This window comes from Colobus angolensis, unplaced genomic scaffold (assembly GCF_000951035.1).
Source record: "Colobus angolensis palliatus isolate OR3802 unplaced genomic scaffold, Cang.pa_1.0 Scaffold41, whole genome shotgun sequence".
NCBI classification, from domain to species: domain Eukaryota; kingdom Metazoa; phylum Chordata; class Mammalia; order Primates; family Cercopithecidae; genus Colobus; species Colobus angolensis.
This window is the reverse complement of record NW_012117488.1, coordinates 9,610,033-9,625,127: the sequence shown is the minus strand read 5'-3', so window position 1 is coordinate 9,625,127 and position 15,095 is coordinate 9,610,033. Positions and strand designations below refer to the sequence as shown.

Sequence of the window (15,095 nt, the reverse complement as noted above, 5' to 3'; positions counted from 1 at the left end):
TTGCTCATAGCAGCTTTGCTAAATTCTTATTTCTTCTGATAGTTTATCATTAGAGTCCCTCATGATTACTAGGTAGTTAATTGTGTTTACTGTAAATGTTACTTGTTTTTTCCTTTATACCTTTTATTTGCTTTTCTTGCATTACTGCATTAAGCTAGATCCTCTAGTACAATGCTCAATAAAACCTGTGATAGAGATCATTTTGACTCTAAAAGCAGTGCTTCTAGAGTTTTTCAATATTGTTTGCTATATACATTTTGGATACATAAAGGTGTAGCCTTTATCTGATAAGAAAACTTCAGTCTAGACAAGGAGTTTTTCTTTAATTCGTCTTTTTTTTGTGTGAAGTTTTTTTTTACATTAAGTGGATGTTGAAATTTATTTCTATGAATACTTTTAAAATTTTTCTCTATTTGATCAATTATATGAATCCATTTTCTAATGTATTAATTTCTATATGTGTTTTTTAACTTAATTTAGTAATAAATTTAATTTGTTCAGGATATTATAAAGTGTGTATATTTTATTAAAGATTTTTTGCATCATTTTAATGACTGAAAGTATCCTGTAATTTTTTGTGAAATGAGTTAGGGATACATCTTTTTCTATTTTCTGAAACAGAAAATAGAAATCTTATTTAAAATTCAGTATATATTTATCAGTTGAGTTTTTTAATGGTAATAAACTATTATGGTTTTTAATTTCTTTTAGTCGGTTTTATTTTTCTACGAAAATTTCTATTGTCTTTTAAAAATTTATTGTGTATAAATTTATCTATTTGTTGGTATAAAGTTCATTATTGCATTTTCTTATGGAAGTAAATAGCTTGAAATGTCTACTAAGAGCTGTAGTAATGATCTTACTATTATCAATTTAAAGCTTTTTCTTTACTATGAACATTTTTTTTAAATTCCAATAAGTAAATTTCTGTTTAATGAAATTAAAGTTTGATAAGTAAATATTTGTTTAATGAAATTAACACTTTGTACATGTATATCTATATTTGGGATGATTCATGAAAACTCAGGATTTTCTTCTTTCATCTTGTCTTGTTTTAAGATATGATAGCCTCTTTCAGTGTGAGGAAGAATCAGTTACTTTCATCAAGCTTCTTCCCCCTTTCCTCCCTGCCCCAACATAGAGACTGATTTGAGAACAGTTTATCCATCTACCCACCTGCTTAATCTTTCCAAACATATATCAATAAAATAAGTGTATCAACCAGTTTCTGCAGCTGATAGAATTTTAGCAGTTACATGATGCTCGTTATAAATTTGTATTTCAGGGTTTGACATGTGGTTTAATTGCTTATAAAAATTTATGAAGGTTATATTATTATATTTACAACCTAAATATAGATGCATTTTACAAAACAAAGTTGCAGAAGATAAAAAAATTAATATCCAAGAATTACTGTACAATGGTATGAAATGATTTTTGTAAAAAGAAAAAGGGGATTGTAGGTGAATAGCAATAGCTGATAGGCGATACAGACATTAGAGACATTAAAGAGGGTGACATTCAGAAAAAAAATATGGACTGTATTTTTTGAACATCTTTGTAGAATACATAGTTTTAAAATTTAAATATCAGAAATCAGTGAATTTTCCATATAATTCCTTAGATTTCATCAATAAAATATTAATATTGTAATTATTAATATAAGATAGTTAACTCCTGTAAAAGCAATATACTTTTCCATTCCTTTTAAAATCTAAATAAATGTTGATGTAAAATAATGACAATGTGTATTGGGATTCCCAGTAGACAGTAAGCATTTATATTGTTAGTGGTTACTATTAATTATATTTTTGAAATGAAGTTAGCATTGGCATGTTGATCAGGTAGATGGTCTCAGTGTTTTGTATTGACTTGTTTTCCTTAAGTATTTTTCAATTTCGATACTTGGTTTGAATATTTGAAATTTGGTTTAGACTGCAGTGGTTATCACACTCTTGCTGTAAAGGTCCAGATAGTATATATTTTATGCTTTGCAAGCCATGGTGGTCTCTCTTGCAGATATTTAACTGGTATTGTAGCACTAAGGAAGCCATAGGCAATACACAAATGAATAAACATGGTTGTGTTCCAATAAAACTTTGTTTACAAAAACAAATGGCATGCCAGGCTTGGCCTGCAGGTACTGTTTTGCCCAATTTGAATATGTAAAGGTTGAATAGTGAGAATTAATGGGAAATTTTAACATAATGGCATTTTCATAATAAATATATTCTTCTGGGCTATTTTTAGAAATTAGAAAAAAATGTATTACTGCAAACTTGACCTGTGTAATTTTTCATATTAAAGTGGATCATAGATAGAAATAGATGTATAGATGCCATAGAGGCATTCAAATTTGTACGTCATATTAGTTTTTACCACTGCCAAAAAATGGTCATTGAAAAGTTACTTAATATAAAGAGCCAAAAAATATCAGTTTGAAATATTTTTGCTTAGCTTCATGATTTGAATACAAAACCTTGAAAGTTACATACTATTAATTCATACACTGTTCATACTTACAGGCTAACAGATTGGTATTAGTTCATGACAAAAGAGATAAAAATATGAAGAAGGTATTAGAATGACAATACAAATTTTTTTTTGAGAAGTGAATGTTTTAAGACTTAAGAGTAATTTGGTTTTTTGTTCATGATTTTTGTTGAAACCTAACAGTAAAATTTTGTAAGTAGACAAAAAGAAAACAGTAGTTTCCATACAGTTATCATTTGCCTCCTTAGTTAAATCTAAAGAATCATCCCCACCCCCTTCCTTTATCTTTTCCCTCATCCAGTCCTGGAAGTTGCCGTACTCAGTACAGAAGGACAGATCCAAGACTTTAAATTTCCTCTGGGCATCAAAGGAGCAGGCAGCTCAATCCAGCTCTCTGCAAATACCGTCAAACAGAACAGCAGGAATGGTAAGATGGAAGTCTTTTAAAAATTGACAGTTTCTGTTGTTGTTCAAAAACCTATTAATTCTAAAATGCATTTGACTCCTTATATAACCAAAAAACGACTTACCATTTTAAAAGCAGATTTAAAACAATGCCTTAGGACTTTATCATTTCATTCCTATTTTATCTTAATTTATTATCAAGCACGTTTTTTGTACATCATGTGACTATTTTTAACCTTCCTAGGGCTTGCAAAGTTGGTGTTCATCATTTACCGGAGTCTGGGACAGTTCCTTAGTACAGAAAATGCAACCATTAAACTAGGTGCTGACTTTCTTGGTCGTAATAGCACCATTGCAGTGAATTCTCACGTCATTTCAGTTTCCATCAATAAAGAGTCCAGCCGAGTATACCTGACTGATCCTGTGCTTTTTACCCTGCCACACATTGATGTAAGTTAATGTATGCTAATGAAGTAATGGAAGGTTATAAAAGCAGAAAGAAAGGAAAGCAAAACTGAGGTGCTGGGGATGGGGAGAGAACTGGGGAGATGGGAGGGAGGAAAGACAAGACCTTTCCATTTGAATTTTAAATGTTGGACTGGGTCAGAGACACAAGTTTATTTAAGTCTGTGAACATAAAATTAAATGAGCTTGGTTTAGTGATTATTAGAACTTAAGTGTATTCTTAATGAAAGCTAATTCAGTAATCAACAGGAAAATGTAAATGACTCTAATTTGTTTTCAAATGAAAATTAACCCTTACCTTACTTAGCAGCAGGATAGCTGAGTATTAACTCTTAGGACTCTGCCTTTCTGTGTGGCAAAATTTTTTTCATTAGTTTTACTGATCATGTTTGACACAACTGTTTACCAAGTATTGTGTTTTAAAAAAACAGTTGAGGAGATGTGATTCCTTTGCTGTGCCTTAGAATGCAAGTTGATACTTAAGTAACTATACTGTATTGAAAGATTGTCTACAGAATGTTTGGCTGGTTATGGTAAGTAGAGTGAATAAATGCCCACAGATAAAAAAAGTGGATCTCCAAATAGGCAAAGAAAAATAAATCTGTGTGGTTACAGTACTCATACCGGCTTCAGTTGATTGACTCTTAAGAGCTTTTAGGTACTAACAATATGATTTACATTGTTGCTAGTGTATCTCTTAGAACTAACCAAAAATGGGCCCAAAATAGAACATGGATTTTTAAAAGATTTGGTCCTTACAGAATTTTCTCAGAACAAATTTATGGCTCTAATTTTATCAGAAAGGAAAAAAAAATGATTCTAATATACCATCAATATGTAAAATCGTAAAATAGAAATTGTAATTGTGTAAAATGGGTCTTGGTAATTTAGAGTACACTTTCGGACTATAAAGCCCCTTTTAAGTTCGTATCTGCCTCGTATAACATAGTCCACAATTTTGCTGATGAAAAACTTTATAGTCTGAAACATGCAAAGTTTAATCTAAATTACCTTTTACACATATTAAACAATTGCTGTTGCCATCTTAGAGTATAAAATCCTAATTTTATCTTGTCATTTTATTTCCCAGCCTGACAATTATTTCAATGCAAACTGCTCCTTCTGGAACTACTCAGAGAGAACTATGATGGGATATTGGTCTACCCAGGGCTGCAAGCTGGTTGACACTAATAAAACTCGAACAACGTGTTCATGCAGCCACCTAACCAATTTTGCAATTCTCATGGCCCACAGGGAAATTGCAGTAAGTATTTGCATTTCTAATTAGTAGCAGAGAAAAACCTCAGAGATTCAAAACAGCTTGTATAACAGTCCCGTTCTTTGGGTGCTTATCGTAACTAAAAAGCAAACAAAGTAATGTTGATTTCTAATTGTTTCTACACTGTCCATAAATTTTAAGAAGTCTTGGCACTGTTATTATTACTTCTCAAAATCATATGCTGTAACTTCATAGACTTGTAAGTTTTCCTCCTTGGGGCAGGTGCTTGGTAGAGGCAACAGAAGATTTAAATAATGAGCAGCAATAGGTCATACAAAAGAGACAAAAGGCTCTGGAGTTTAACATGCCCTTCCCATCTTGAATGTTTGAATCTAATTTTACAACTTTTGCTTTAAGTTTCCTAACCACTTTGCACGTTGTGCAAAGCTGCGTCTTTTGAAAAGTCAAAATGGCTTCTGGAATATGTCTCAGTGTTCTTTCTTGTGGTTAAGAGAATGACAGCCAGAAGACAGAAATATTTTAAGAAGCGTAGCATTTCAGTCTCAGATCTGTTGTGTATGTCAACTCTCAAGAAGTAAGCATACAAAACCCCAAGGAGAAAATAAAAACTTAAAACTTGGCCTATGTGTTAGTTTGGAAAAATCATTAAAATGTCAATTATTTTTTAGCATAAATAAGTATTCTTTATTCTGTTATGTAAATAGTCTCCATGTGTTTATGTAGTTAATTCAGCCATACTTTGAAATCATTAGGCTCTTTTATTGTTTTCTAGGTAAAATCTTCCTCTCTCATAGATCACTTTTTTAAGTATAAAAGGCAATAATAAAATATTGAATGCTATTATATGATTAAAATTTATTTTTGGTATTGAGCCTTTTGTGAACACATATGAATGGTATTCTTCAAAGAGTTCAGTAGTAAAAGATGAACTGTACATGTGAAAGTTGTCTTTCTTCTAGTTGATGTAATGCAGGAATACTAATATTCTTCATATCTTTTTATTTTCAGTATAAAGATGGAGTTCATGAATTACTTCTTACAGTCATCACCTGGGTGGGAATTGTCATTTCCCTTGTTTGCCTGGCTATCTGCATCTTCACCTTCTGCTTTTTCCGTGGCCTGCAGAGCGACCGAAATACTATTCACAAGAACCTTTGTATCAACCTTTTCATTGCTGAATTTATTTTCTTAATAGGCATTGATAAGACAAAATATGCGGTAAGCACCAGTTGAGTTAATTGACCTTAGATCTCTGAAAATTATTTTATTAGGTGTGAGGTAACATATGATACTGATATTAATGTTTGACCTTGTAACTTGATACAATTGATAGGGCAATATTGAGAGACAATTTGTAGTAAATTAAAAGACTGCCCAATTATTAAGTAATATTATGAATTAATTCATTTTGTATATTAAGATACAGTCGAATTTTTCTGTGTTTTTGTTAAGACATATAATTTTAATAGAAGAATGCTAGGGATACAGAAATATAAAGATCCTATTTTAAAAATTCTTATTTTGCTTACATAGTCATTCTGACCAATGATCCTTTCATTGTATTCAGAGCAATTTATTCATCATCATGAGTTCTTAATATCAGAAAGAGAACTTAATTAGTTAATGCTTCACCCTATATTCATCTGCACTTAGATAATTTAAGAATGCTCCAGATATGACAGGAAAATTATCCTAGGTAATTAGAGCTAGGATTTTGTCATTAGAGCAAAATTTTAAAATTCCGTTATAGAAAAAAAATAGAAATAATATATTTGCAAACAACACTTCTAAAGACTTGTGAAGCAAATAATCTACAAGTGGAATATTCAGATTTCATAACAGATAATTCACAAATTATGAAGTTTTCTTATTTGATATTTAATCTTATTCTACCTTGAAACCTAGTACACTTGGCGTTATACTCTGTGAACATGATAATCTCCAGATTTGGCAGGGTTTTTAGCTTGTTTCCACTTATGAAAAACATATTTTGAGGAAGCATTAGGTTGCTCTGAATAATGTATTTTTGAAATAATAGCGATTTCTCTTAGTGAGTATTTTATAGTTTGGAGTGGGCTATTTTTATTCATGAGTTTTCTTTTGTGTTTTTTGTTCTTTTCCTCTGTAGATTGCATGCCCAATATTTGCAGGACTTCTACACTTTTTCTTTTTGGCGGCTTTTGCTTGGATGTGCCTAGAAGGTGTGCAGCTCTATCTAATGTTAGTTGAAGTTTTTGAAAGTGAATATTCAAGGAAAAAATATTACTATGTTGCTGGTTACTTGTTTCCTGCCACAGTGGTTGGAGTTTCAGCTGCTATTGACTATAAGAGCTATGGAACAGAAAAAGCGTAAGTAATTGCAAGCGACCTGAGTGTTTTTCAAGTGAATAATTTTTTTAAAGCCTGTTAGCTGTCAGTGAGGGTCCCTGACAGATTAAAATAGCATCTGAAAGCTTTATTGGTAAGGGAATGGGCATACCGTGCACAAATTACAATCAAGTCTTTTGTAATTTTCTGGGTTCAGAGGATTTGTACTCTGGCAAGGCAGATTCTAAATTATGGACTTTCTTTTTAACACAAAAGATTGACCTGAAACAAACTAAAAAAGTAAATAACTTTTTGGCCTTAGAAGGATATTAAGTAAAAATTCTTCTGAACTTAAAGCATCTGACAGGTTTAACTACTCAGTGTTAAGCTAATGCTTCATTAGCTCTCTTTGTGCAGCCAGCCCTCTAGCTAACTCTCATTCTGAATTGTGACAGTAGCACATTCCATCCCATATGTTTTACTTTGATAATATTTTATCAGGCAGTTTGAAAGGATTAAAATAAGTCACTGTCTTTCGTTTATAAAAGTATAGATATTTACAGAAAGTGACAGAAGGTAGACATAGTCATGTTTCTAAGGATTTTATTTGCTAGAGGCATGAATTTGCCTTCCAATTCTGTTTATTTTTTTCCTTTGATAAAATTAGTTATATAAAGATTCTTTGGACTAAAGAAAGCTTTTTGACTGTACAGACGATGAAAGACAAATAAAAGAAATTCAGTGGGGATTCCATGTTACATGAAAAATGAACCACTAAGTAAAATCTGTCTTAATAAGTTTATGCATCATTTACTCTAATACTCTGTGAGTTCTGTGCTTTGATTTCCTTTTCTAGTATTTATCCATTCCTAGTGGAGGTATTACATTTCTGCTATACTGTTTTGCAACAAACATAACATCTGAACAGTTTTTGGGGGGTCTGTTATGTTCCATAGGGTTGAGCACTTTAGCTCAGACAGATCTGAAAGGCAAATTTTGAAAATTATATGTAGGACTTTAAAATGATGAGACAATTTGTAATACTGAGTTTCAAGTCTTTCTTAGAGAAATCTGAAGTCTTAAGGATTCAGTGGTGGAGTGGTGTTTATTGTTTTCCCCATACAAGCACGATTTTGTATGCTTTTATCAAATACGAAACCAGCAGGTCGAAGTAAATAAATTACTATCCTTTGTTAAGTCAAAGCCAACTCAGAATTATTAGAGGTCTTGCACATGATAAATGAATTTTCAAAGGCAAATGTAAAGATAATTTTGTTTGTTAGGTTTTTAAAATCCTATTTTCCTTGTAATGGTGAGGTTCCATAGAAACTACTAATGCATATTCTTTTCTTTTCATAATAGTTGCTGGCTTCATGTTGATAACTACTTTATATGGAGCTTCATTGGACCTGTTACTTTCATTATTCTGGTAAGCAGATTCTGTTTTCCCTTACTTTTTAGCTTGCTGCTTTAGCAGTGCTATTCAAACAAGGATAATTTGTTTTATTGTTTGTTTATCTATCCAAAGATTTACAAATATGCCTGTCTCACAGGATAATAGCATATTTTAAATATTTTTTATATACTGCTAATTAATATTTCTGAAAATCTTTACTCTTAAGAAGTACTTTTTCTCATTTCTAATTTAATAAGCTAAAATATCACATCGCAATCTAAAAAATATACTTACATATAGGCCATGTTATAAATAAATGAATATGTCAGGAAAGTGAAAGAACATTACCTTAATTTTTATTATCTTAGTTTCCACATAGTAATTTAATACTTTTAAATAAATATCCACATCCTCAATTATTTTTAGTGTATAAAAAGTTGTTTAATCTTGCATTAACGAATGACTATTAAATCAACTTAAAATGTATTAGAAATAAAATTACTTCTATAAGACTGAAGACACCAAATGAAAATACTAGTTTAAGAAATACTATTTTTAAATGAATTTGGTACAAGCCAAGGATAATGACATTAAGCTATTTTTAAATGTCTTACATTACCCTTAGTCACATTTGAAATATAGTTGAAATAAAGGATTGTAGCTACAGTATCTAGACTTTGGTATTTAAAACTTTCACTCAGGGCTGGGCATGGTGGCTCTCACCTATAATCCCAGATTTTTGGGAGGCTGAGGCGGGAAGATCACTTAAGGCTAGCCTGGGTGACATAGCAAGACCTCCTCTCTACAATAATACTTTTAAATTACTTTGGTGTAGAGGCACATGCCTGTAGTCCCAGCTACTCAGGAGGCAGAGGCAGAAGGATCTTTTGTGCCCAGGAGCACAAGACTGCAGTGAGCTATGATTGCACCACTGCACCCCAGCCTGGGCAACAGAGCGAGACCCTGTCTTTAAAAAAAAAAAAAAAAAGTTTGCTCAGTTGTAGCAGTATGGTGATAGAAATGATGTTATTAACTCTGAAAAGGAAACATAAATACTTCCTATTTTAAGGAGTTTTTCTTTCTTTTTTTTTTTTCCAAAAACGTAACACAAACGAACTCCTTTGGATCTTTTCGTGGTTAAGCAGTGTTTCATAAAATTGAGAAAAACTGTTAGTAGTTGAAGGAAACTTAAAACCACTTCATGTGTGTATTTGTCATTAAAATTAATTATTTTGCACAAATACATAGTGAAGTGAAAATTTGAGGTGAATGCCTGTATGAATTAAACCAGTAAAACATTCTCAAGTATTCCTCAGAAAGCTGATTTCTCATCAGAATTATTAAATCCGATGATTACCCAAGTTTTTGTTCTTGGTGTTCGTATGTTAACACAGCCTAAGCCTATCTAGAGTTAAATGACTGACATGAAGAGGCATGATCCTTGAAGACATAACCTTTCATTTTCCCCTAAGACCTTCGTCAAAGACATATGTTGAAAAATGTAAAGACTGCTTTAGGGATATTTGGCCTATGAGGCTATCATGCTTTAGGGATATTTGGCCTATGAGGCTATCATGTGTTTACTTCTTTTATACTGTAGTTTTATTATTTGATATCTGTGAAGGTAAGTACTGACTTTAGATCATTAAAAAACATTTCACTTAGCAAAATACTCAGCTTTTAGTAAGAAAAAAGGTTAAGGACATTTTATTATGTTGTTCGTTTATAGTAGAGCACACTATTGCTTTGTAAGTCTTGTCATTATTTTCCTCTACCAAATCCTTCAGGTTGAGATGTGAAAGCCCTTTTCAAGAGCATTCTCAACTTAAAAACAAACAAAAACCCCAGTAGTTAGCAATCCCGGTACAGTTCTTGTTAGAATTCTCCTGCAATTGTTTTGCTCTCTAATTTTCGCAACAGAGAGCGATTAAGAGTGGTATAGGAATACAAAACAGCGTCTTGCAAAAGAGTGTCTAACTTAAATTGAGATATGACATGATTATACAGTGTGTGTGGGAAAAAAAAAAAAATATATATATATATATATATCTCCCTCTCGTGATGATGAGGTACTTAAAACTCAATTCTGGCACAAATCTTAATATAGATTGTATTGTATACTGTCCTTTTAAGGAATATTCTCATAACAAAAATTACCTATTGCTGTTTCTAGAAAGTATCGCTTTGCATTTTCAATTTTTCTGAATTGAAACTGTTTCACTTAGTTGTATTAAATAGGTGTACATTCTAAATAATAATCTATGAAGAAAAATAATATGCTAAGGAAAATAAAACTTCCTACTTCTGCATTTCTATAGAATGTCTTGCCTACAGGCACCAGAGTTATTATATCTATGAGAAAAGTGCTGGTAAGTAATGAGCAGTGGGAAACCATTAGTATGCCTGAAATGGTTTAATGAAAGCTTGGATCATGACACGTCAGGAGCTGTTCTTATCATTTGGACAGCTCCATCTGCATTGTTAATAATTAATTCAGTTCAGTAAGAGTTCAGCTCACACACTCATTTAGAAGTCTTCTTCAGAGAACACCTCTCTGGCTGCTAGTCCCAGGGAGAAATAGGTTTCTGCTTGGCTAACAGCAAAGATCTGGTGATACAAGTATAGCTTTAGAGCTGCATTTGCCAGGTAGCAAAAGCTCCAGGGAGGACAAAAAGGGTCAGAACATGTGCAGTTCAGCTAGGTTACTTGAGAGTGATGTTTCTGTTCTTCTGTCTTATCATATCCATGTCAGCACTGCAAGCTGTGGAATGAATTTCAAGCTGCTAAGCTCAGACGGATGTGATTCAATTGAGCAGGTTGATGACCATAAAACAAACTGTGCATTCCTATAATCTGTGGTACCTTTTTCTTTTTTTAAACTTCTTTGTATTTTTATGTGCATCAATATGGCTGATGTTTAGCTGTGCTATATCATTAGGCAGTGTTAAATTTTATCAGCAAATTATATTGACAGATTATTATAAATAATAATTTATGAAATTATTATTTGGGGATAGGTAAAAGAATGATATTTGTCAGTGGGAGAGAAAAATATGTCCCAGTTTGATGACTTACTCTTTTTGACTGAATAAGGGATTTTTTTTTTCTCAGTTTGCTCTCACTCAACAGACATTTCTCTTAAGAGATAGTCATCTGTTTACCTGTACACACACACCTGCCCACACACAACGCACACACACACACACATACCCAGAGCTAAGCTAAAATCTGGTTAATTCTTGAATGAGTTGTTTCATCTGCAGAATTAATTATTAGCATGGACATTTAGCCTGGTGGGTTGTCATACATATGTACCACAAACCTAATAGCCTATACTTACTAGTAGTGGCTTCTTTGTGGATAATTGAGTAACTACATGTACTTACCAAGTTTAAACAAATGTTTGTGTGCGCAGCTGTAACTCCACCTTTTTCCTTTCTCACTGATGCGTGGAGCCTTTCAATCTATGCCAAAATACTATGTTTAAACTTCGTAGTATTTACACTGAAAAGAAAAAACAAAGAGCAAGAGGGTCAAAGAGTGGCTGCATTGGAATTCAAGCAATTGGATGGTAGAGACATTGTTCTCTCCCTCCCTCTTTGCCTGCCTTCCATTGAGAAATAGGGGAAATACCATGTTTGACTATTGTGATTGATTTTTGTAAATGTATATCAATGGCAGAAAAATAAATTGAGCAAAAGTAAAAGTAAGAAGGAGAAAGAAATCACTTATTATAACCAGCGGGGGCTGGGTGTGGGGAAGCACAGAAGTATATGGCTGGAAAGAGCCATTTATGTCATGAGAAAAATACAAGGAAGAAAGGAATTCAGATTTGCAGCCAGTAGTTTATTTGAAACCTACCTTTTTTGTCTTAAAATGACTACAGATTTTTATCAAAGATGTGTTTATTTGCCCCTCTACCTCTTATTCTCATTTTCACAGTTGTATTTTAAGAAAACGAGAAAGAAGTAAGAAAGGGGAAAAAATTTTTGGAATTTTTATTTAAATTTTTTTAATAAATTTTTTAAATTAATTTAAAAATTTAAAATAAATTTTTGCAAAATTTTATTTATCAGAATGTATTGTCTCCTGAAAGGCAGTGACAATATTTATTCTGTCAAACTAAAATTTAGCATTACTTTTTTTTAACATTGGAGAAAATAAGATAACTGTAAAACCACATTTTTAAAAATGTACCTATGCTTCAGTATATATTCTATTTAATTCCAGAAGATATTTTATTGTCATATATGTTGGTAGTAGCATAAATTGTTGAGCATCTAAATGATATAAAAGTTTTTGTATTTCTCTAATAAGACTAGTAATACGTATTGGTGAATTTTTTTATTGAGTTGGGAAAAAGAAAAATCTTATTTAGCATTTTTTACCATCTTATATTATGGTTTACAATATGTCATATGCTTTATTTCATAATTAATTTGTCTTGAAATGATGGTATTTTGTCCTCTTCCACATACCATTGCCTCATTATTTGTATGCCTTCAAGTCGTGTTTCAGAGGCTAAGTTAGTGTTGGGTTTAACTATAAATTTCTTTACATCTAGATATGAGTGCATTAGCTAAAAGTTTTATTTTCAGTTTCTTCAAGTTGGAGAATTCAGACACTTGTAATTTGAGTGCAAAAATCCCTCAGTTATGATTATTTTTCCAATGCTTTTAGTTGTTTTTAAAGAAACTCACTTTCAAGTGTTCTAAAACATTCCATTAGAAACAGCTTTTAAAAATTTCGTTCATATATTTGCACTTGGATTCATGAGCTTATGTGATATTTAGCTATGTAAAAAAGTATAAATGACATAAACAGGTTTGGAAAAAATAAACTGTTATTAAGCATGCAACTCGACTAGTGGGAGTAGAAGCGTGGGTGTTTTGGCCAGTTGCTGATTGTGGGATGGTAGTGGTTTACAAAGGAAATGGAGAATTGGTTAATTCTGGCAAATCCATCAGGCAGAAGTCATTTGATGAGCATACCTATTATGTAAATAACATAAATAGGATTTCTTTAAGGCAGTATTTTATATGTTAATTTATTTATCTTCATTCATCTCTGAATGATTTTTAAGTTGGATTACTTTTTATAGAAATGGAACCTTTTAAATATAGACTTAATATATCTTTGTTAGGAGACTTACAATCTTTTCACCCAGAATAAATTGGTTAATTTTATATGGGAAGTCTGTGGGCTGTAGAGTCCAGACCACAGTATATTGAATCCCAGCACTGACAATGTAGTAGCTAAGAAGTCTTTGGAAAGATACATCTCAATTATTTCTAAAATGAGTATACAAGTGCTGCCTGCTGCCACAGGATATAGGATTGTAGCTGTATTTTTCCTCTGTAATTTTCTTTATTTTCTGAATTTGCATTGTGAATGTATTGTATGTGTAACTAGAAAGACACATTAAACACATGTAATGTAAAAACCTCAGTTAAGTGAGGGGAGCAAAAAAGGAGAAATGTATTGAACAGTCTGTTTTTAAAGGATTAATTGAGTTAAGTTTTGTATGGCATATTCATCTTGGTTAGTATTATTAACGAGGAAAAATGACTTTATCATACTTAAGCCTTAATTGTATTTTTATATTGGTAGATTTCATTTTACTATGTCAATTTTACTGCAAAGCTGTCCCTGATTTTTGCCATTGAAAAATACTTCTTCTGAGTTCACTTCCAAGATTTTATCATTTTCTACTCTTCTTTTTGCAATATAATACTTCATATGTTCACATTTTTCCACATTCACATTTTTTAGTTTCCTTATAAATTTTATACATTGTAGTGAATAATGAATAACTTCCTTTCCAGAATATTTAGTACTACTACTATTTTGTTCCCAAGGGGATAACTAATATGCTTAGAAAATTATGAACGCCAAATTATGGTCCTATACACTTCAGGAAATTGTTTAGGAATAGGAAGGGAAAAAACCCTTATGTTCAGAAGTTTGGGATAAAAGAAAGCAAATTGTTCTTATCAGGCCATTCAAAAACAAAGGGTCAGAAACAAAGGGAGAACGATTTAAAGGATTTTAATTGTGAATCTGCAAAGCAGCCATCTTACCTGTTATAGTCAGTTTATTTGTTTACTTGGGTTTTGGTTTCTTTTTTTATTTTTACAATGTTTATAGAGTTTTTCTTTTTAACCATTCTTGAATTTTACTGGTTAAAGCTAGTGTTGCATAAAATTAAAATAAAAAAAAAAAACTCTTGATTTTTGCCTTAAAAAAAAATTAGAGATACACTTTACCATGATTCTTTAAAAACCTAATCAGATATTTACTACTATACTACCAGAAGGATCTCTCTAATTTCTCAAAGGCAGAAATTGTGTCTTACTCATTCACAATACAATAAGCACATCCTTCTATGGAACAAGAACGAAATGTATGATATTGTAACATATCCAAAAAATTCAAGCATTTATTTATATTGTGACCAACTAGAATGTTATGGAAAATAAAGCCAGATAATGTTTCTACAATTGTATTTACTTTCTCTCTAGATATATTTTAAGAAATTTAAAAAAAAAATTTTATAAACAAAGAACTGTTTTTGTCCTTAAGTAGTTAACATCAAAGGACAGAATGTTACCTGCCAACACTTGTAAAATTTTGCCCAGTTACCTCATTTTATCTCTTAAGAAGGAATTCTCCATCTAAGAGAAATCATAGGGCACAGTGGACAAAATAACTTGATACATACATAGCCTACATTAAAGCTTTTCTTAGCACTGCTCCTAAACTCATCATGGGGAAGGACTTGGAAATTTT

The 15,095-nt window shown here is 31.6% G+C and overlaps 1 protein-coding gene across 2 annotated transcripts in view; it reads left to right on the top strand.

The window, feature by feature from the left end:
- The window catches only part of ADGRL2 (adhesion G protein-coupled receptor L2), a 163,784-nt gene that overhangs the window by 135,019 nt on the left and 13,670 nt on the right, over positions 1-15,095 (top strand). Inside the window, exons 12-17 of one of the 2 annotated variants that reach the window (XM_011956146.1) lie at positions 2,795-2,920; positions 3,143-3,348; positions 4,454-4,627; positions 5,612-5,821; positions 6,732-6,952; positions 8,273-8,339. In XM_011956146.1, coding sequence (XP_011811536.1) covers positions 2,795-2,920; positions 3,143-3,348; positions 4,454-4,627; positions 5,612-5,821; positions 6,732-6,952; positions 8,273-8,339 — 1,004 coding nt within the window. The remainder of the gene's footprint in view (positions 1-2,794; positions 2,921-3,142; positions 3,349-4,453; positions 4,628-5,611; positions 5,822-6,731; positions 6,953-8,272; positions 8,340-15,095) is intronic. The other variant, XM_011956145.1, reaches the window with a different exon arrangement.